We start from the raw sequence: 22462 nt of genomic DNA, 5'->3' as shown, positions 1-22462 counted from the left end.
CTGTTAACTGCCATTTTTTAATTACATTTATAACTGAGAAAAGGGCAACTTGAAAATGCAGTGCTATCTTCATATAGCCCTCTCCTGCTTTGTGGCCTCCACCTTTTTAATTTTCAGAGTGCAGGCAGCTGCTAAGAAGAACCCATGCCTGCAGATTTTTAGCACAAGGTTAGAGCAGGATGGGTTTTTATAAAGCTGGGGAATTTGCATCACCTTGCCTTTCCTAAAGATGATGGTGACCAAGCCATACGGCTAATATGGGTCTGAAACCTTGGTCAAAGTAATCTGAGAACACAAATCTCCAAGAGTGCTCAAACTTTTGCATCAGCCCTTTTTTTCTTTTTGTAATTTTTAATATATAAAAAATGAATACAGCTCTGGCAAAAATTAAATGGAACCTTTCAGCAGATTTTGCCACTATAAAGGTGCCGTCACACTCAGCGACGCTGCAGCGATATAGACAACGAGCCGATCGCTGCAGCGTCACTGTTTAGGTCCCTGGGGAGCTGTCACACAGACAGCTTTCTCCAGCGACCAACGATCAGGGGAACGACTTCGGCATCGTTGAAACTGTCTTCAACGATGCCGAAGTCCCCCTGCAGCACCCGGGTAACCAGGGTAAATATCGGGTTACTAAGCGCAGGGCCGCGCTTAGTAACCCGATGTTTACCCTGGTTACAAGTGAACACATCGCTGTATCGGCGTCACACACGCCGATACAGCGATGACAGCGGGTGATCAAGCGACAAAATAAAGTTCTGGACTTCTAGCTCTGACCAGCGATATCACAGCGGGATCCAGATCGCTGCTGCGTGTCAAACACAACGAGATCGCTATCCAGGTCGCTGCAACGTCACGGATTGTCGTCGTTCTCGCTGCAAAGTCGCTTAGTGTGAAGGTACCTTAAGATACAGTCACCGCTTTTCAGGGCTTATCTACAGCATTCTATAATGCAAACTAACCTGCTCACAGGTTCCCTTTAGGAGACCCCCACATCAAAACCCTGTCATGGGCAGCCCAATATCCAGACCTGAACCCCATTAAAAACCTCTGGAATGTAATCAAAAGGATGATGGATAGTCACAAGCCATCAAACAAAGAAGAACTGCTTACATTTTTGCGCCAGAAGCAGTGTGAAAGACTGGTGGAAAGCATGCCAAGACGCATGAAAGCTGTGATTAAAAATCATGGTTATTCCACAAAATATTGATTTCTGAACTCTTCCTGAGTTAAAACATGAGTATTGTTGTTTCTAAATGATTATGAACTTGTTTTCTTTGCATTATTTGAGGTCTGAAAGCACTGGTGGTTTTTAAAATTATGACCATTTCTCCGTTTCAGAAAAAAATGCAAAATTTATTGCTGACATGTTAGAAGTTTATAGAATAAATGAACAATTTACATTTTACTCAAAAAATATACCTATAAAGAGAAAAATCTGACAAACTGAACATTTTGCGGTGGTCTCTTAATTTGCCAGAGCTGTATATACAGTATATATATATTGTGATGCAGTGACCCCTGTAACAGGTAGGGGGCACTGCATGGTCTCTCCAGTATACGCACGGAGGCATATTGAGGCCATGGGTATGCATGGATGTGGTAGTGAGACAGTATCCGGCATTGTGGATAATGAGAGGTATGTGTCACAGGGATAGATGCTCCCTGCGATGCAACCCGGTGTATCTTGTCATTAAAGCACATAAGCACTGTAGATGTCATTTAGTGCACCTGGGTCCAGGTTGCGGGTAGCTATGAGAGATGGGAGGGTCTGGCTACCCACATACCTCACCACTGGGTGAGGGCACTCGCTGTACCTTTTCCCTGCAGGAGTATGAGGACCTGCAGTGATGTCATGATCACGTGACCAGACCATGTGATATACCTCACCTATGGGGTGTGGTTACAAGGTACATAATGTGACCAGGGTTTGGGTCACATGTCCCTGTGTATGTTCTGGTTTGGTTCCCAGAAACAGGTCCCGTGTGGTACTGCAGTGGAAAGCCTGCAATGCTGACAAGCAGGTAATACCAGACTGTGAGTTTGGTTCCAGAGCGAGCCTGAATATTGGACTCAACCAAGAGTGTATGGGCACAGTCCTGATGGAACAGAGTCACGCTGTGAACATTGTTACTGTGTTTTGCTGTGCTATGAAGATTGTTGTTTTGTGTTTTCTGCCACTGGGGTTTATGGAGTAATAAACCCAGTTGAACTTTTGAAGAAAACGTCTTGCTGTGTGTTATATCGCTGCCAAGCGAGTATTCCCCAACCCGTAAGTAGGTGCAATCTTACTATATATATATATATTTATTTTTCATTTTTTGTCTAAAATACAAAGAAAATGTGTCATCTTTAAGATTAGGCCTTTTGGAGATCATTACATCTTGAACTTGCTTAACTGTTCACAATAACAGTAATTTTGACCAGTTTTGCCCAAATTTTTATATGCCACTGCAACTAACCATATGCTAAATAGTTGCAAGTCAAAACCAGTAGTGGATGGTGAGATATGAAGCCTGAAAGTCAAATGTTCAAAACATTGTTACACTTTTACTCATCAGTGTATGAACTGATATTTATAGACTAACCACTATACTGTATTAATTCTTGTAAAATTCTGTGATTTCTGCAAATTATGATTATTACATTATTAGAGACTGTTCACTTTGCTATGAGCATCATGCACTGTAATTGTAGCCACCTACATCTGTGAGGTTCTTCAGTTCTGCCGTTTACCTCCTCACCTGTTCGCCTAGTTTTGTGGCTTTCAAGGTGACTTGCCTCGCTAGTTTGTCTGTTCTTTAGGACCATTGTCAGACCTTACACTGGTGCAGTGGGCTCTGCGTTCCTTAGTGCAGGACAATGCCCTTCCCCAAGAAACTATCCACTGTTTCCAATATAAATATCTCGAAATTTTTGTAAATCTTCTCCATTATCGTAATTTCACCAATGAATTGTGTAGACTGGCATTACTGAAATCAGTAGGGACTAGAAATAACTCTATTCTAGACTGTCACCTCCCTTACTGTGGCATCTCTATGCTCAAAAGTCGGATATTTTACTGATCACTCTCACAATCGCTGAGACATGGACTCATCACTGCTGCATGCAGAGAGCAGAATCCGTCTCAACTCTTAAAGGGACAGAAATGTTATCACTGACTTGTCCCCAACACATCTCAGTCCCATACACATCTCTTATACTCACCATAATTCCTCTATCCTGTTGTCTGAACTGGACAAAGCCTCCATCAAGTCACCAAAGTGAGGACCAGACAGACGGTTATTTTTTAGGTCAAGTGTCTTCAGAGTCTGGTTATTCCTTATTCCACATGCCAACTGGATGCAGGAAGTATCTGGTACACCACTATTGCCAACAAAACTAAAAATAAGATAACAACATGTGGATGAAATGTCTGCAGAGCATTAGTTTAAAACCTGCACGTGAGTCATCAAAATATTCAAAACAGTAGCATATCAGTGCAAATGTTCTCATCACTCACTATGAGCAAGAACATTACTCACAGAAAATTATTATGTATCAGCCATGTAATAAGATGTCACTTCACAGTCTAGGGACTGAATCAATGAGGACATAGCTGCCTCCAAAGTGTATAACTGTAAGCAGAAGTCATAGCTGCTTCTAAAAGTTTAGGCTAACTTCACATAAAGGTTGTGTTCAAATCATAGAAGAGGAGCAAGTATTTTAATTTGTACTCTTTCCCTGTAGCTTCTATTGACCCCTAATCAATTTCCCTGGAAGACCGAGTTCTACAAAGAATGTTACTATTGTTTGTACTAAGATACCATCCTTCTGCAACAAGAACCAAGCATAAACCATAAACTTGCATGTCTCCATCCTGTACCTGTCTCTTACTCTTGTAATTCTCCATTCTGTACACGTCGTCTGTTATACTCGCACGTCTCCATCCTGTACACGTCTCCGTCCTGTACACGTCTCTTATACTCACATGTCTCCATCCTGTACATGTCTCTTATACTCACACGTCTCCGTCCTGTACACGTCTCTTATACTCGCACATCTCCGTCCTTTACACTTCTCTAATACTCGAACGTCTTTGTCCTGTACACGTCTCTTATACTCGCACATCTCCTTCCTTTACACTTCTCTAATACTCGAACGTCTTTGTCCTGTACACATCTCTAATACAAGCAAATCTCCATCCTGTACACTTCTCTAATACTCGAACGTCTCCGTCCTGTACACTTCTCTTATATCTGCAAGTCTCCATCCTGTACACGTCTCTTACACTTGCATGTCTGTTGTTTTAGATCCCTGAAAAATTATGTTAATCACACCAAGGATACAAAGCAGCCAGAGCATGTTTTTATTTATTATTATTATTTATTTATATAGCACCATTAATTCCATGGTGCTGTACATGAGAAAGGGGTTACGTACAGAGTTATAGATATAGTAAACAAATTTACAATGACCGACTGGTACAGGGGGGAGAGGACTTACATTCTACAGTTCTTTTATTTTGACTCAGGCTGGGGTCACACACAACGTATAAAAATACGGTCCGTTGTTTACAGAGCAAATATGCAGAAATGTTCCCTGAACACTCCCGTATGTCATCCGTAGGCAGGGTGTGGCTGCATATTTTGCGCATGTAAACCTCTGTATGTAATCCGTACGGCACCTGCACAGCGAGATTTTCTCGCCGGCTTGCAAAATGGACATAGAATGGATCCATGGGCTCAAATATTCATGAAAACATATATACAGTCTATATATATATATATATATATATATATATATATATATATATATATATATATATATATATATACAGTGGGGCAAAAAAGTATTTAGTCATTCAGCAATTGTGCAAGTTCCACCACTTAAAAAGATGAGAGGCGTCTGTAATTTACATCATAGGTAGACCTCAACTATGGGAGACAAACTGAGACAAAAAAATCCAGAAAATCACATTGTCTGTTTTTTTATCATTTTATTTGCATATTATGGTGGAAAATAAGTATTTGGTCAGAAACAAACAATCAAGATTTCTGGCTCTCACAGACCTGTAACTTCTTCTTTAAGAGTCTCCTCTTTCCTCCACTCATTACCTGTAGTAATGGCACCTGTTTAAACTTGTTATCAGTATAAAAAGACACCTGTGCACACCCTCAAACAGTCTGACTCCAAACTCCACTATGGTGAAGACCAAAGAGCTGTCAAAGGACACCAGAAACAAAATTGTAGCCCTGCACCAGGCTGGGAAGACTGAATCTGCAATAGCCAACCAGCTTGGAGTGAAGAAATCAACAGTGGGAGCAATAATTAGAAAATGGAAGACATTCAAGACCACTGATAATCTCCCACGATCTGGGGCTCCACGCAAAATCCCACCCCGTGGGGTCAGAATGATCACAAGAACGGTGAGCAAAAATCCCAGAACCACGCGGGGGGACCTAGTGAATGAACTGAAGAGAGCTGGGACCAATGTAACAAGGCCTACCATAAGTAACACACTACGCCACCATGGACTCAGATCCTGCAGTGCCAGACGTGTCCCACTGCTTAAGCCAGTACATGTCCGGGCCCGTCTGAAGTTTGCTAGAGAGCATTTGGATGATCCAGAGGAGTTTTGGGAGAATGTCCTATGGTCTGATGAAACCAAACTGGAACTGTTTGGTAGAAACACAACTTGTCGTGTTTGGAGGAAAAAGAATACTGAGTTGCATCCATCAAACACCATACCTACTGTAAAGCATGGTGGTGGAAACATCATGCTTTGGGGCTGTTTCTCTGCAAAGGGGCCAGGACGACTGATCCGGGTACATGAAAGAATGAATGGGGCCATGTATCGTGAGATTTTGAGTGCAAACCTTCCATCAGCAAGGGCATTGAAGATGAAACGTGGCTGGGTCTTTCAACATGACAATGATCCAAAGCACACCGCCAGGGCAACGAAGGAGTGGCTTCGTAAGAAGCATTTCAAGGTCCTGGAGTGGCCTAGCCAGTCTCCAGATCTCAACCCTATAGAAAACCTTTGGAGGGAGTTGAAAGTCCGTGTTGCCAAGCGAAAAGCCAAAAACATCACTGCTCTAGAGGAGATCTGCATGGAGGAATGGGCCAACATACCAACAACAGTGTGTGGCAACCTTGTGAAGACTTACAGAAAACGTTTGACCTCTGTCATTGCCAACAAAGGATATATTACAAAGTATTGAGATGAAATTTTGTTTCTGACCAAATACTTATTTTCCACCATAAAATGCAAATAAAATGATAAAAAAACAGACAATGTGATTTTCTGGATTTTTTTTTCTCAGTTTGTCTCCCATAGTTGAGGTCTACCTATGATGTAAATTACAGACGCCTCTCATCTTTTTAAGTGGTGGAACTTGCACTATTGCTGAATGACTAAATACTTTTTTGCCCCACTGTATATATATATATATATATATTAGTGATGAGCGAATATACTCGTTACTCAAAATTTCTCAAGCATGCTCGGTGGTCCTCCGAGTATTTTTTAGTGCTCGGAGATTTAGTTTTTCTTGCCGCAGCTGAATGATTTACATCTGTTAGCCAGCATAAGTACATGTGAGGGTTGCCTGGTGGCTAGGGAATCCCCACATGTACTTATGCTGGCTAACAGATGTAAATCATTCAGCTGTCGCAACAAAAACTAAATCTCTGAGCACTAAAAAATACTCGGAGGACCCCCGAGCATGCTCGAGAAATCTCGAGTAACAAGTATACAAGTATATTCGCTCAACACATATATATATATATATATATATATATATATATATATATATATATATTTATTTAATACAGTGCTAGATAGTTTAAAAGCTGGTTATTCAATTGCCGGCTTTTGCTATCTCTTTATCAAACCCGACAGGATATGAGACATGGTTTACATACAGTAAACAATTTCATATCCCTTATTTTTTTACATATTCCTCAATATTAGTGTTAAGTGTCTGTGTGCAAAATTTGGGGGCTCTAGGTGTTAAAATAAATGGTTAAATCACGGAAAAAACTGGCATGGGCTCTTGCGCAATTTACTCCGCCAGAGTGGGGAAGCCAGTGACTGAGGGCAGATATTAATAGCATAGAGAGGGACCATGGTTATTGCCCCCCCCCCCCCCCCGGCTAAAAACATCTTCCCCCAGCCACCACAGAAAAGGCACATCTGTAAGATGAGCCTATTCTGGAACTTAGCCTCTCTCTTCCCACTCCCCTGTAGCAGTGGGATATGGGGTAATAAAGGGTTAATGTCACCTTGTTAATGTAAGGTGACATTAAGCCTGGTTAATAATGGAGAGATGTCAATAAGACATCATCATCCATCATCTATCCATTATTAATCCAATAGTAGTAAAGGGTTAATAATACACACACACATTATGAATAAAGTATTTTAATGAAATAAATACATGGGGTTTTAAAATCTTTTTTATATGCTTAATCCACCTGAAGACTCTTGTTCTGTAAAAAAACTAAAAAATAAAAAAACAACAATATCCCATACCTGTCTGTCGTACAGTCATGTCCCACGCTGTAAATCCATCTGAAGGGGTTAAATAATTTTACAACCAGGAGCCTGATAATGCAGCTGTTGCTCCTGGTTGTAAAAACTGGGGAATGAAAGGAATGCAGGGGAACGTAGCTTTGTAGACTTGCAGTAATGCACCCCTTGGTGGCATAAACTCATATGAACTGTAGCGTGGGAAAATATTCTGAAAAATTCAGAAGCTATGTTCCCCTGCATTCCATTCATTCCCAAGTTTTGAACTGAATTACCGGCTTTTAAGCCATCTACACTCACCGGCCACTTTATTAGGTACACCTGTCCAACTTCTTGTTAACACTTAATTTCTAATCAGCCAATCACATGGCGGCAACTCAGTGCATTTAGGCATGTAGACATGGTCAAGACAATCTCCTGCAGTTCAAACCGAGCATCAGTATGGGGAAGAAAGGTGATTTGAGTGCCTTTGAACGTGGCATGGTTGTTGGTGCCAGAAGGGCTGGTCTGAGTATTTCAGAAACTGCTGATCTACTGGGATTTTCACGCACAACCATCTCTAGGGTTTACAGAGAATGGTCCGAAAAAGAAAAAAAATCCAGTGAGCGGCAGTTCTGTGGGCAGAAATGCCTTGTTGATGCCAGAGGTCAGAGGAGAATGGGCAGACTGGTTCGAGCTGATAGAAAGGCAACAGTGACTCAAATCGCCACCCGTTACAACCAAGGTAGGCCTAAGAGCATCTCTGAACGCACAGTGCGTCGAACTTTGAGGCAGATGGGCTACAGTAGCAGAAGACCACACCGGGTACCACTCCTTTCAGCTAAGAACAGGAAACTGAGGCTACAATTTGTACAAGCTCATCGAAATTGGACAGTAGAAGATTGGAAAAACGTTGCTTGGTCTGATGAGTCTCGATTTCTGCTGCGACATTCGGATGGTAGGGTCAGAATTTGGCGTAAACAACATGAAAGCATGGATCCATCCTGCCTTGTATGGAGCATCTTTGGGATGTGCAGCCGACAAATCTGCGGCAACTGTGTGATGCCATCATGTCAATATGGACCAAAATCTCTGAGGAATGCTTCCAGCACCTTGTTGAATCTATGCCACGAAGAATTGAGGCAGTTCTGAAGGCAAAAGGGGGTCCAACCCGTTACTAGCATGGTGTACCTAATAAAGTGGCCGGTGAGTGTATATATATATATACTGTATATGTGTCTCATGGCATATATATATATATATATATATATATATATATATATATATATATACATATATATATATATATACATATATATATAATGTATATACCTGTACTGTGTGTAGACATTTATTCTATCTATTTTAACCTGTCAGTGTGATTTTACTGTACACTAAGCTGAATTCACGGCTTTTCTATAGAACACTAGTGCGTATTTCTCGCAAGTCACACTGATGGTCCATGTGTAATCCGTATTTTTCTCACCCCCATAGACTTTCATTGGTGGATTTTATGTGCAATACGCTGACAAACGCAGCATGTTGCGATTTTCTCAGCCCGTAAAATACGGCTGCGAAATATACGACAGATAGGAGCTGCCCCATAGAGAAACATTGGTCCGTGTACAATGCAATGCAATGCAGCGCCTAAGGCTACTTTCACACTAGCGTCGTGCACTGCACTGCACGTCGATATGCGTCGTTTTGCAGAAAAAACGCATCCTGCAAAAGTGCTTGCAGGATGCATTTTTTCTCCATAGACTTTTATTACCGACGAATTGCGACACATTGCCATACGTCGCAACCGTCGTGCGACGGTCGCGTCGTGTTGCGTCGGACCGTCGCCACCAAAAAACGTTGCATGTAGCGTTTTTTGGTGCGTCGTCTGCAGCATTTCCGACCACGCATGCGCGGCCGAAACTCCGCACCCCGCCTCCCCACACCTCACAATGGGGCAGCGGATGCGTGGAAAAGCAGCATCTGCTGCCCCCGTTGTGCGGCGCTTCCACAGCTAGCGTCGGTGCGCTGCAACGTGCAGTGCACGACGCTAGTGTGAAAGTAGCCTTATACTCACGTCTCCATCCTGTACACGTCTCTTATACTCACACATCTCTATACTGTACACATCTATTATACCCATACAACTCCATCCTGTACACATCTATTATACCCGCACATCTCCATCCTGTACACGTCTCTTATACTCGAACGTCTCTGTCCTGTACACGTCTCTTATACTCGCACGTCTCCGTCCTGTACACGTCTCTTATACTCGCACGTCTCCATCCTGTACACGTCACTTATACCCCCACGACTCCGTCCTGCACATGTCTCTTAAACCCGTACACGTCTCTTATACTCGCACGTCTCTGTCCTGTACATGTCTCTTATACTCGCACGTCTCCCTCCTGTACACGTCTATTACACTCACATGTCTCTGTCCTGTACATGTCTCTTATACTCGCACGTCTCCCTCCTGTACACGTCTCTTATACTCGCATATCTCCATCCGGAACATGTCTCTTATACTCACATGTCTCTGTTCTGTACACGTTTCTCATACTCGCACATCTCCGTTCTGTACACTTCTCTAATACTCAAGCATCTCCATCCTGTACACGTCTCTTATACCCACAAGTCTCCACCCTGTATACATCTCTTATACTCGTACGTCTCCGCCCTGTACACGTCTCTTATACTCGCACATTTCCATCCTGTACACGTCTCTTATACTCGCATGTCTCCATCCTGTACATGTCTCTTATACTCGCACATCTCCATCCTGTACACGTCTCTAATACTCGAATGTCTCCGTTCTGTACACGTCTCTTATACTCGCATGTCTCCATCCGGTACACGTCTCTTGTACTCACATGTCTCTGTTCTGTACACGTTTCTCATACTCGCACATCTCCGTCCTGTACACTTCTCTTATACTCACACGTCTCCATCCTGTACACGTCTCTTAAACTCACAAGTCTCCATCTTGTACACGTCTCTTATACTCACACGTCTCTGTACTGTACACATCTATTATACCCGCACATCTCCATCCTGTACACTCCATCCTGTACACGTCTCTTATACTCGAACGTCTCTGTACTGTACACGTCTTATACTCACACGTCTCCATCCTGTACACGTCTCTTATACTCGCATGTCTCTGTCCTGTACACATCTTTTATACTCGCACGTCTCCATCCTGTACACGTCTCTTATACCCACACGTCTCCATCCTGTATACATCTCTTATACTCGTACGTCTCCATCCTGTACACGTCTGTTATACTTGCACATCTCTGTCCTGTACACGTCTATTATACTCGCACATCTCCATCCTGTTCATGTCTCTTATACTTGCACATCTCCATCCTGTACACGTCTCTTATACTCACACATCTCCATACTGTACACGTCTCTTATACTCGCACGTCTCCATACTGTACACGTCTCTTATACTTGTATGTCTCTGTCCTGTACACGTCTCTTATACCCGCACGTCTCCGCCCTGTACACGTCTCTTATACTCGCACATCTCCATCATGTACACATCTTAGACTTGCACATTTCCATCCTGTACATGTCTCTTATACTCGCACATCTCCATCCTGTACATGTCTCTTATACTCGCACATCTCCATCCTGTACACGTCTCTTATACTCGCATGTCTCCATCCGATACACGTCTCTTATACTCGCACGTCTCCATCCTGTACACGTCTCTTATACTCGCATGTCTCCATCCGGTACACGTCTCTTATACTCACATGTCTCCATCTAGTACACGTCTCTTATATTCGCACGTCTCTGTTCTGTACACGTTTCTCATACTCGCACATCTCCGTTCTGTACACTTCTCTAATACTCAAGCATCTCCATCTTGTACACGTCTCTCACACTCATACATCTCCATCTTGTACACGTCTCTAATACTCGAATGTCTCCGTCCTGTACACATCTCTTATACTCGCATGTCTCCATCCGGTACACGTCTCTTATACTCGTACGTCTCCATCCTGTACACGTCTCTTATACTCGCACAGCTCTGTCCTGTACACGTCTATTATACTCGCACATCTCCATCCTGTACACATCTTATACTTGCACATCTCCATCCTGTACATGTCTCTTATACTCGCACATCTCCACCCTGTACACGTCTCTTATACTCACACGTCTCCATACTGTACACGTCTCTTATACTTGTATGTCTCTATCCTGTACACGTCTCTTATACTCACACGTCTCCGCCCTGTACACGTCTCTTATACTCGCACATCTCCATCATGTACACATCTTAGACTTGCACATCTCCATCCTGTACATGTCTCTTATACTCACACGTCTCCATCCTGTACACGTCTCTTATACTCACACGTCTCCATTCTGTACATGTCTCTTATACTCGCACATCTCCATCCTGTACACGTCTCTTATACTTGTATGTCTCTGTCCTGTACACGTTTCTTATATTCGCACGTCTCCGCCCTGTACACGTCTCTTATACTCGCATATCTCCATCATGTACACATCTTAGACTTGCACATCTCCATCCTGATCATGTCTCTTATACTCGCACATCTCCATCCTGTACACGTCTCTTAGGCCGGCCTCACACTAGCGAGTTTTACGGACGTATGAGCGCATAAACTACGTCCGTAAAATACGCATTACACACGGCCCAATGATTCTCTATGGCCCAGCTCCTATCTGCCGTATATTACGCATCCGTAATATACCGTCTTGTACGGCCGTAGAAAATTGCAGCATGCTGCGTTTGTCAACGTATTGCGCAAAAAAATCGCCAATGAAAGTCTATGGGGGCGAGAAAAATACGGATTCCACACGGACCAGCAGTGTGACTTGCGAGAAATACGCAGCGGTGTTAGTGAAAAGCCGGTAATTCAATTGCCGGCTTTTTATTTCTCATTCACAAACCCGACAGGATATGAGACATGGTTTACATACAGTAAACCATCTCATATCCCTTTTTTTTTTGCATATTCCACACTACTGTTAGTAGTGTGTATGTGCAAAATTTGGGCGCTGTAGCTGCTAAAATAAAGGGTTAAATGGCGGAAAAAATTGGCGTGGGCTCCCGCGCAATTTTCTCCGCCAGAGTGGTAAAGCCAGTGACTGAGGGCAGATATTAATAGCCTAGAGAGGGTCCATGGTTATTGGCCCCCCCGGCTACAAACATCTGCCCCCAGCCACAACAGAAAAGGCACATCTGGAAGATGCGCCTATTCTGGCACTTGGCCTCTCTCTTCCCATTCCCGTGTAGCGGTGGGATATGGGGTAATGAAGGGTTAATGTCACCTTGCTATTGTAAGGTGACATTAAGCCAGGTTAATAATGGAGAGGCGTCAATTATGACACCTATCCATTATTAATCCAATTGTATGAAAGGGTTAAAAAAACACACACACATTATTACAAAGTATTTTAATGAAATAAACACACAGGTTGTTTTAATATTTTATTGCTCTCTCAATCCACCTGAAGACCCTCGCTCTGAAAAATAATAAACCCAACAATATACATACCTTCAGATGATCTGTCAAGTCCCACGAAGTAAATCCATCTGAAGGGGTTAAATTATTTTACAGCCAGGAGCTGTGCTAAAGCACTCGCTCGTGCCTGTAAACCCCGGGTACTGAAAGGAAAGCAGGATGATCTGTACTTACCTTGAGTTGCGGTAATGCGCCCTCTGCTGGATGTCCTCATATGAACTCGAGCGTGGGAACTTTTCCAAGGCTCCAGTTCATGAGGACATCCAGCAGAGGGCGCATCACCGCAACTCAAGGTAAGTACAGATCATCCTGCTTTCCTTTCAGTACCCGGGGTTTACAGGCACGAGCGAGTGCTTTAGCACAGCTCCTGGCTGTAAAATGATTTAACCCCTTCAGATGGATTTACTTCGTGGGACGTGACAGATCATCTGAAGGTATGTATATTGTTGGTTTATTATTTTTCAGAGCGAGGGTCTTCAGGTGGATTGAGAGAGCAATAAAATATTAAAACAACCTGTGTGTTTATTTCATTAAAATACTTTGTAATAATGTGTGTGTGTTTTTTTAACCCTTTCATACAATTGGATTAATAATGGATAGGTGTCATAATTGACGCCTCTCCATTATTAACCTGGCTTAATGTCACCTTACAATAGCAAGGTGACATTAACCCTTCATTACCCCATATCCCACCGCTACACGGGAATGGGAAGAGAGAGGCCAAGTGCCAGAATAGGCGCATCTTCCAGATGTGCCTTTTCTGGGGTGGCTGGGGGCAGATGTTTGTAGCCAGGGGGGCCAATAACCATGGACCCGCTCTAGGCTATTAATATCTGCCCTCAGTCACTGGCTTTACCACTCTGGCGGAGAAGATTGCGCGGGAGCCCACGCCAATTTTTTCCGCCATTTAACCCTTTATTTTAGCAGCTACAGCGCCCAAATTTTGCACATACATACTACTAACATTAGTAGTGTGGAATATGCAAAAAAAAAAAGGGATATGAGATGGTTTACTGTATGTAAACCATGTCTCATATCCTGTCGGGTTTGGGAAGGAGAAATGAAAAGCCGGCAATTGAATTACCGGCTTTTCACATATATCGCGCTGAATTAAATATAAATACAGAATATATATATATGTGTCTCAATGATATATATATATATATATATATATATATATATATATATATATATATATATATATATATAGTGCCTACAAGTAATATTCAACCCCCTGCAGATTTAGCAGGTTTACACATTTGGAATTAACTTGGCATTGTGACATTTGGACTGTAGATCAGCCTGGAAGTGTGAAATGCACTGCAGCAAAAAATAATGTTATTTCTTTGTTTATTTTTTTTTTAAATTGTGAAAAGTTGTTTCAGAGGGTCATTTATTATTCAACCCCTCAACCCACCAGAATTCTGTTTGGTTCCCCTAAAGTATTAAGAAGTAGTTCAGGCACAAAGAACAATGAGCTTCACATGTTTGGACTAATTATCTCTTTTTCCAGCCTTTTCTGACTATTTAAGACCCTCCGCAAACTTGTGAACAGCACTCATACATGGTCAACATGGGAAAGACAAAGGAGCATTCCAAGGCCATCAGAGACAAGATCGTGGAGGGTCACAAGGCTGGCAAGGGGTACAAAACCCTTTCCAAGGAGTTGGGCCTACGTGTCTCCACTGTTGGGAGCATCATCCGGAAGTGGAAGGCTTATGGAACTACTGTTAGCCTTCCACGGCCTGGACAGCCTTTGAAAGTTTCCTCCCGTGCCGAGGCCAGGCTTGTCCGAAGAGTCAAGGCTAACCCAAGGACAACAAGGAAGGAGCTCCGGGAATATCTCATGGCAGTGGGGACATTGGTTTCAGTCAATACCATAAGTAACATACTCCACCGCAATGGTCTCCGTTCCAGACGAGCCCGTAAGGTACCTTTACTTTCAAAGCGTCATGTCAAGGCTCGTCTACAGTTTGCTCATGATCACTTGGAGGACTCTGAGACTGACTGGTTCAAGGTTCTCTGGTCTGATGAGACCAAGATCGAGATCTTTGGTGCCAACCACACACGTGACGTTTGGAGACTGGATGGCACTGCATACGACCCCAAGAATACCATCCCTACAGTCAAGCATGGTGGTGGCAGCATCATGCTGTGGGGCTGTTTCTCAGCCAAGGGGCCTGGCCATCTGGTCCGCATCCATGGGAAGATGGATAGCACGGCCTACCTGGAGATTTTGGCCAAGAACCTCCGCTCCTCCATCAAGGATCTTAAGATGGGTCGTCATTTCATCTTCCAACAAGACAACGACCCAAAGCACACAGCCAAGAAAACCAAGGCCTGGTTCAAGAGGCAAAAAATCAAGGTGTTGCAGTGGCCTAGTCAGTCTCCTGACCTTAACCCAATTGAAAACTTGTGGAAGGAGCTCAAGATTAAAGTCCACATGAGACACCCAAAGAACCTAGATAACTTGGAGAAGATCTGCATGGAGGAGTGGGCCAAGATAACTCCAGAGACCTGTGCCGGCCTGATCAGGTCTTATAAAAGACGATTATTAGCTGTAATTGCAAACAAAGGTTATTCCACAAAATATTAAACCTAGGGGTTGAATAATAATTGACCCACACTTTTATGTTTAAAATTTATAAAAATTTAACTGAGCAACAAAACTTTTTGGTTTGTAAGATTTATGCATCTGTTAATAAATCCTGCTCTTGTTTGAAGGCTCTAACTTATTTGCATCTTATTAAACCTGCTAAATCTGCAGGGGGTTGAATACTACTTGTAGGCACTGTATATATATATATACTGTATATATGTTTTAACGAACATTTGAGCACATAAATCCATTAGATGTCGGTTTTGCAAGCCTGCGAGAAAATATCGCAGTACGGATGCCATACGGATTACATACGGAGGATGCCATGCGCAAAATACGCTGACACACCCAGCCTACGGATGACATACGGATCACTATTTTGGGGACTTTTCTGCGTATTACGGCCGTAAAAAACGAACCGTATTTACATACGCTGAGTGTGAGGCCGGCCTAATACTCACACGTCTCCATCCTTTACACGTCTCTTATACTCACACGTCTCCATCCTGTACACGTCTCTTATACTCGCACATCTCCATCCTGTACACGTCTCTTATACTACACGTCTCTATCCTGTACACATTTCTTATACTTGTATGTCTCTGTCCTGTACATGTCTCTTATACTCGCATGTCTCCATCCTGTACACGTCTCTTATACTACACGTCTCCATCCTGTACACGTCTCTTATACTTGTATGTCTCTGTCCTGTACATGTCTCTTATACTCGCACATCTCCATCCTGTACACGTCTCTTATACTACACGTCTCTATCCTGTACACGTCTCTTATACTCGTATGTCTGTCCTGTACAAGTCTCTTATATTCACACGTCTCCATTCTGTACATGTCTCTTATATTCGCACATCTCCATCCTGTACACGTCTCTTAGGCCGGGGTCACACATGCGTGTTTTACGGACGTAAGAGCGCAGAAACTACGTCCGTAAAACTCGCATTACATACGGCACAATTATTCTCAATGGGTCTAGTCCTATCAGGCGTATATTACGGATCCGTAATATACGGCGTTGTACGGGCGTAGAAAATCGCAGCATGCTGCGTTTGTCACCGTATTGCGCAAAAAAATCGCCAATAAAAGTCTATGGGGGCGAGAAAAATACGGATTCCACACGGACCTGCAGTGTGACTTGCGAGAAATACGCAGCGGTGTTAGTGAAAAGTCGGTAATTCAATTGCCGGCTTTTCATTTCTCCTGCACAAACCTGACAGGATATGAGACATGGTTTACATACAGTAAACCATCTCATATCCCCATTTTTTTTGCATATTCCACACTACTAATGTTAGTAGTGTGTATGTGCAAAATTTCAGCGCTGTAGCTGCTAAAATAAAGGGTTAAATGGCGGAAAAAATTGGTGTGGGCTCCCGCGCAGTTTTCTCCGCCAGAATGGTAAAGCCAGTGACTGACGGCAGATATTAATAGCCTAGAGAGGGTCCATGGTTATTGGCCCCCCCGTGGCTAAAAACATCTGCCCCCAGCCACCCCAGAAAAGGCACATCTGGAAGATGCGCCTATTCTGGCACTTAGCCACTCTCTTCCCACTTCCTGTAGCGGTGGGATATGGGGTAATGAAGGGTTAATGCCACCTTGCTATTGTAAGGTGACATTAAGCCAGATTAATAATGGAGAAGCGTCAATTATGTCACCTATCCATTATTAATCCAATTGTTTGAAAGGGTTAAAAAACACACACACACATGATTTAAAAGTATTTTAATGAAATAAACACAGCGGTTGTTTTAATAATTTATTGCTCTCTCAATCCATTTGCAGGCCCTCGCTTGGCAAAATAATAAACGCACAAGATACATACCTTCTGATGTCCTATCACGTCCAACGAGGTAATCCATCTGAAGGGGTTAACTAATATTACAGGCACGAGCTGCGATAAACCACTCGCTCGTGCCTGTAATCCCCGGGTGCTGAAAGGAAAGCTGGATCTGTACTTACATTGAGTTGCGGTGATGCGCCCCTGCTGGATGTTCTCATGAACTGCAGCCTGGGAACTTTTTCCCACGCTCCAGGTCATATGAGGACATCCACCAGGGGGCGCATCACCGCGACTGAAGGAAATGTAGGTCAATGACCTACATTTCATTCATTCGCCGGGGAATTACAAGCACGAGCACACAGCTGCATTAGCAGGGCTCCTGCCTGTAAAATATTTTAACCCCTTCAGATGGATTGCCTCGTGGGACGTGATGGTTCAGCTGAGGGTATGTATCTTGTGCGTTTATTATTTTGCCAAGCGAGGGCCTGCAAATGGATTGAGAGAGCAATAAATTATTAAAACAACCGCTGTGTTTATTTCATTAAAATACTTTTAAATCATGTGTGTGTGTTTTTTAACCCTTTCAAACAATTGGATTAATAATGGATAGGTGTCATAATTGACGCTTCTCCATTATTAATCTGGCTTAATGTCACCTTCCAATAGCAAGGTGGCATTAACCCTTCATTACCCCATATCCCACCGCTACACGGGAGTGGGAAGAGAGTGGCCAAGTGCCAGAATAGGCGCATCTTCCAGATGTGCCTTTTCTGGGGTGGCTGGGGGCAGATGTTTTTAGCCACGGGGGGGCCAATAACCATGGACCCTCTCCTTGCTAATAATATCTGCCGTCAGTCACTGGCTTTACCATTCTGGCGGAGAAAATTGCGCGGGAGCCCACGCCAATTTTTTCCGCCATTTAACCCTTTATTTTAGCAGCTACAGCGCTGAAATTTTGCACATACACACTACTAACATTAGTAGTGTGGAATATGCAAAAAAAATGGGGATATGAGATGGTTTACTATATGTAAACCATGTCTCATATCCTGTCGGGTTTGTGCAGGAGAAATGAAAAGCCGGCAATTGAATTACCGGCTGTTCACAGATATCGCGCTGAATGAAATATAAATACAGAATATATATATATGTGTCTCAATGACATATATATATATATATATATATACTGTATATATGTTTTCCCGAACATTTGAGCACATAAATCCATTAGATGTCGGTTTTGCAAGCCTGCGAGAAAATATCGCAGTACGGATGCCATACGGATTACATACGGAGGATGCCATGCGCAAAATACGCTGACACACCCTGACTACGGATCAATATTTTGGGAACATTTCTCCGTATTACGGCCGTAGTACGGACGTATAATACGTGGCGTATTGTCTTACGCCAAGTGTGACCCCAGCCTTATACTCACATGTCTCCATCCTGTACACGTCTCTTATACTCGTATGTCTCTGTTCTGTACACGTATCTTATACTCGCACGTCTCCGCCCTGTACACGTCTCTTATGCTCGCACATCTTCATCCTGTACACATCTTAGACTTGCACATCTTCATCCTGTACATGTCTCTTGTATTCACACGTCTCTGCCTTGTACACGTCTCTTATACTCGCACAGCTCCATCCTGTACACGTCTCTTATACTCACACATCTCCGTCCTGTACACGTCTCTTATACCCACACATCTCCGTCCTGTACACGTCTTATACCCACACATCTCCGTCCTGTACACGTCTTATACCCACACATCTCCGTCCTGTACATGTCTCTTATACTCACCGTAGCTCCTCTATCATACAGGATGGACTTGACAGAGCCACCACAAAGTCACTGAAGTGATGACCAGACAGACGGTTACGAGACAGGACAAGTGTCTTCAGGGACTGGTTATTTCTTATTACAGATGCCAACTTGTTGCAGAAACTCTCAGGTAGATTATTTTCAGCCAAACTATAAAAATAAGATGAGATGTTGGTGACGCATCGACAGAATGTTTGTATAAAATCTGTAGATTGTGAATGTGGAGATAAATTATTATTGTTGATAAAATCCATGAATGTCATCACTATGTCACACACGTGGATCGTGGACCCACTGTGCCATGATTCGGGCTTACCCAGGAGAGGCATGGCTTACCGGTACCTATTATTTGCTGGAGCTTCTGATGGTGGAGTTAGGCTTGTGCTGCGGGTAGCCGCCAGGTACCATTCCTGGTCAGTCCCCGCTACAGCAGCAACTGACTCTAAGGTCAAGATTGCAGTCACGGACTCAGAGTCACAGGTAGGACTGGATTCGGATACTGGTTTTGTTTCAGACAGTGCAGATTCTGGAACACAAGACAGGATGCACACTGGTACTGGTTCAAGTACCCCCAGAGTGGCTTCAGGTTCAGGTACTACCATAGCGTCTTCAGGCATGGGTAGCGCCTGAGTGGTTTCAGGTTCAGTCAACACGGGTCTTAGAACAGGATCTGGTTCAGACACATGTTTCAGGGACAGGTTCTTGTTCAGACAACATGGGGAACCTGGCAGTTGACTAGTTGTACAACACTAAGTAATCAAAGGAAAGGCGTTGCTTAGGCACCTCCCTACTGTGGAGCGTGTCTTATATACTTGAGGCCTACCAGCTATTGGCTGGGGAAATTGCCAAAGTGCCTGCTCTGCCTCCTTAAGAATTGGGGAGTGTGGGCACTAGGCATGATGCTGGGAGACCAACAGGGTGTGTGCAGGACAGGAAGCCAGAGCAGTGAACGAGGACACCGCTGTGCGGCCAGGGCGATGAGTATGTCAGTGTATCTGCTGGCGAAGGGAGAGGGACCACGCAGGGATGATGGCATTTTCGTTACACACTCGATGCCGCCTCTTGTGTGCTGTGGATGTCAGGGCTGCCAACAGAAATAAGATGTGTCCACTGACACCAAATCCATGTTCTAGAAATCCAGAATCCCTGAGCAATATCTTCACTTTATGGCATGTTGTAAATCAGTGATTATTGCAGCACATGTAATGTACAATAGACATAAAGCTGATATGTCACGAGTCATCAGCTAAATTTGTCCTGTTATTGTGAATATTGTTACTATTGAGTTTGGTCTAGGTGGACAACAGCTTCTTACTACTGACAACCCCGTAATAAAGTTTGTTAGAATAATGCTTATTATTGTATATATTGCATCAACTACTATTTAATACTGTTTAATAGTACATAGGTTTCTGTCTCCAGCAAAAGTGTTATATTGACAATAATGCATTGTTAAAAAAAAAAGAACCAAGAAGTTCCTGTTCACAATGTGTGTATCTGGAGCTCACATTTTTACTTTCACTTTACAACTGACAGACAAGATGCTAAGCTATAAGAATTACCAATCGTAAGCTAAGTATCTTCGTTTTGTCCTAGTTTCGAGAGAAGTAATGCAATTTAAATTTCATATATTTAATATTTACATGCTATAATGCCACAGAGTGCAACTTTATTTGGTCACCAAAAGCATACTAGCCTCTAAAACAATAGAGGACAATGAAGGGCCTTTTGCACAGAATTACAGTAACAAAAATTATTTACTTTAATTCATTTAGATACAATACAATATTTTTGCTAAAAAGGTGCCTCTAGCCCAGAGGGACCACAACTCCAAATTACTGTATGAATGGTAAATGCTTACAGTTACATTAAATGCACATTCTTGAGAAAGATATCCCAGATCACTAATTAAATGTCAAATAAAGATTAAACTAATAATAGAATATGATGGGAATATCCAGATTAGTTTAATCTTTATTTGACATTTAATTAGTGATCTGGGATATCTTTCTCACGAATGTGCATTTAATGTAACTGTAAGCTTTTACCAATCATACAGTAATTTTGAGTTGTGTTCCTCTGGGCTGGAGGCACCTTTTTAGTGAACACATTGTATTACATCTAAATGAATTAATAAAGTAAATAATTGTTATTACTATAATTCTGTGTTAAAAGCCCTTCTTTGTGATCTATTGTTTTAGAGGCTAGTATGTTTTCAGTTTCTATGGAGTGTTACCCCCTTTGACTAAAGGGATTGCATTCTTTTGGACCATTATGTTAACTATCTATTTGTTAGCCAATATGTCTTGGACCCAGAAATTCAAATACCCAGAGAACAGCCCAGAGAAGAGAGAGCAACAGTGTACTAAGAAGAAGAAGCAAAGATGTCCGCCAGCAGCAACTCTGTGACATTCACTGTGCTAAATCTGACTAATCAGTAAATTCATATTAAAGATGCTGCTGATAAGAGAAGGTATGTGGGAATAGACACAGGAGTCTGGACCTCACCCTCTAAAAGAAGAGTAGAGAAGGATCAAAAAGCACAAAGCACCATCAGTATAGATGATTATCAGATTATGCATCTATGTAAATGTGAAACTGCAAATTAAATATGGGAACATCTGCAGAAAGTGCATGAAAGTAATAATCTCTATTTAATGAGAAAGCTGTGTCAGTCTAAGCTAAATAAGGGACAAGATATGCAGGATGACATAAGAAATACTCTAGAAATTGTGGAGTGCCTGCGGGCATTGGGGAAGATCTAAAGGATTTCCATGTTGCTGCACTGCTACTAAGCGGTTTACCAGAAAGCTATGACACACTTGTAACTGCACTAGATGCGCGCCCAGATTATGAGCTTACATTGGAGTATGCCAGAGGAAAGCTTGTAGATAAGTAGAAGCAAAAGACAGAAAGTATAAACAGCAGTGGAGTATCCAGAGCAGAATCCGCTTTAAAAACTAACCCAAGATCTACCCAAAAAGAAAAGTAATTTGAAAGAAACAAGCGAGTGTTTAGTCTGCTGGAAAACAGGGCAACTAAAGGCTCACTGCAGAGTCTGGAAAGCTAAAATGCAAGGAAAGTGTTTACACTGCTAAACAGTATAATGCGAAAAATACGGTAACTAAATTCTGATTCAGTTTGGAATGTCAGAAGCCAAAATTATATCAACACCAATAGAACCATCCTACAAAAAGTTGGAAGGAGATGATATGTTACTTAACAATGAGAAACAC

The 22462-nt window shown here is 42.6% G+C and overlaps 1 protein-coding gene across 1 annotated transcript in view; it reads right to left on the bottom strand.

Moving 5' to 3' along the window:
• LOC143771136 (NACHT, LRR and PYD domains-containing protein 3-like) overlaps window positions 1–22462 on the bottom strand; it is a 102510-nt gene that overhangs the window by 22740 nt on the left and 57308 nt on the right. The window contains exons 7-8 of the mRNA XM_077260555.1: window positions 19206–19376; window positions 3208–3381 (exon numbers count right to left, since the gene is read on the bottom strand). Of these exons, the coding sequence (XP_077116670.1) occupies window positions 3208–3381; window positions 19206–19376 (345 nt within the window). The remainder of the gene's footprint in view (window positions 1–3207; window positions 3382–19205; window positions 19377–22462) is intronic.

This window comes from Ranitomeya variabilis, chromosome 1 (assembly GCF_051348905.1).
Source record: "Ranitomeya variabilis isolate aRanVar5 chromosome 1, aRanVar5.hap1, whole genome shotgun sequence".
Classification (NCBI taxonomy): Eukaryota; Metazoa; Chordata; class Amphibia; order Anura; family Dendrobatidae; genus Ranitomeya; species Ranitomeya variabilis.
Note: the sequence above shows the minus strand (reverse complement) of the source record. Positions and strands in the feature narration are given on the sequence as shown.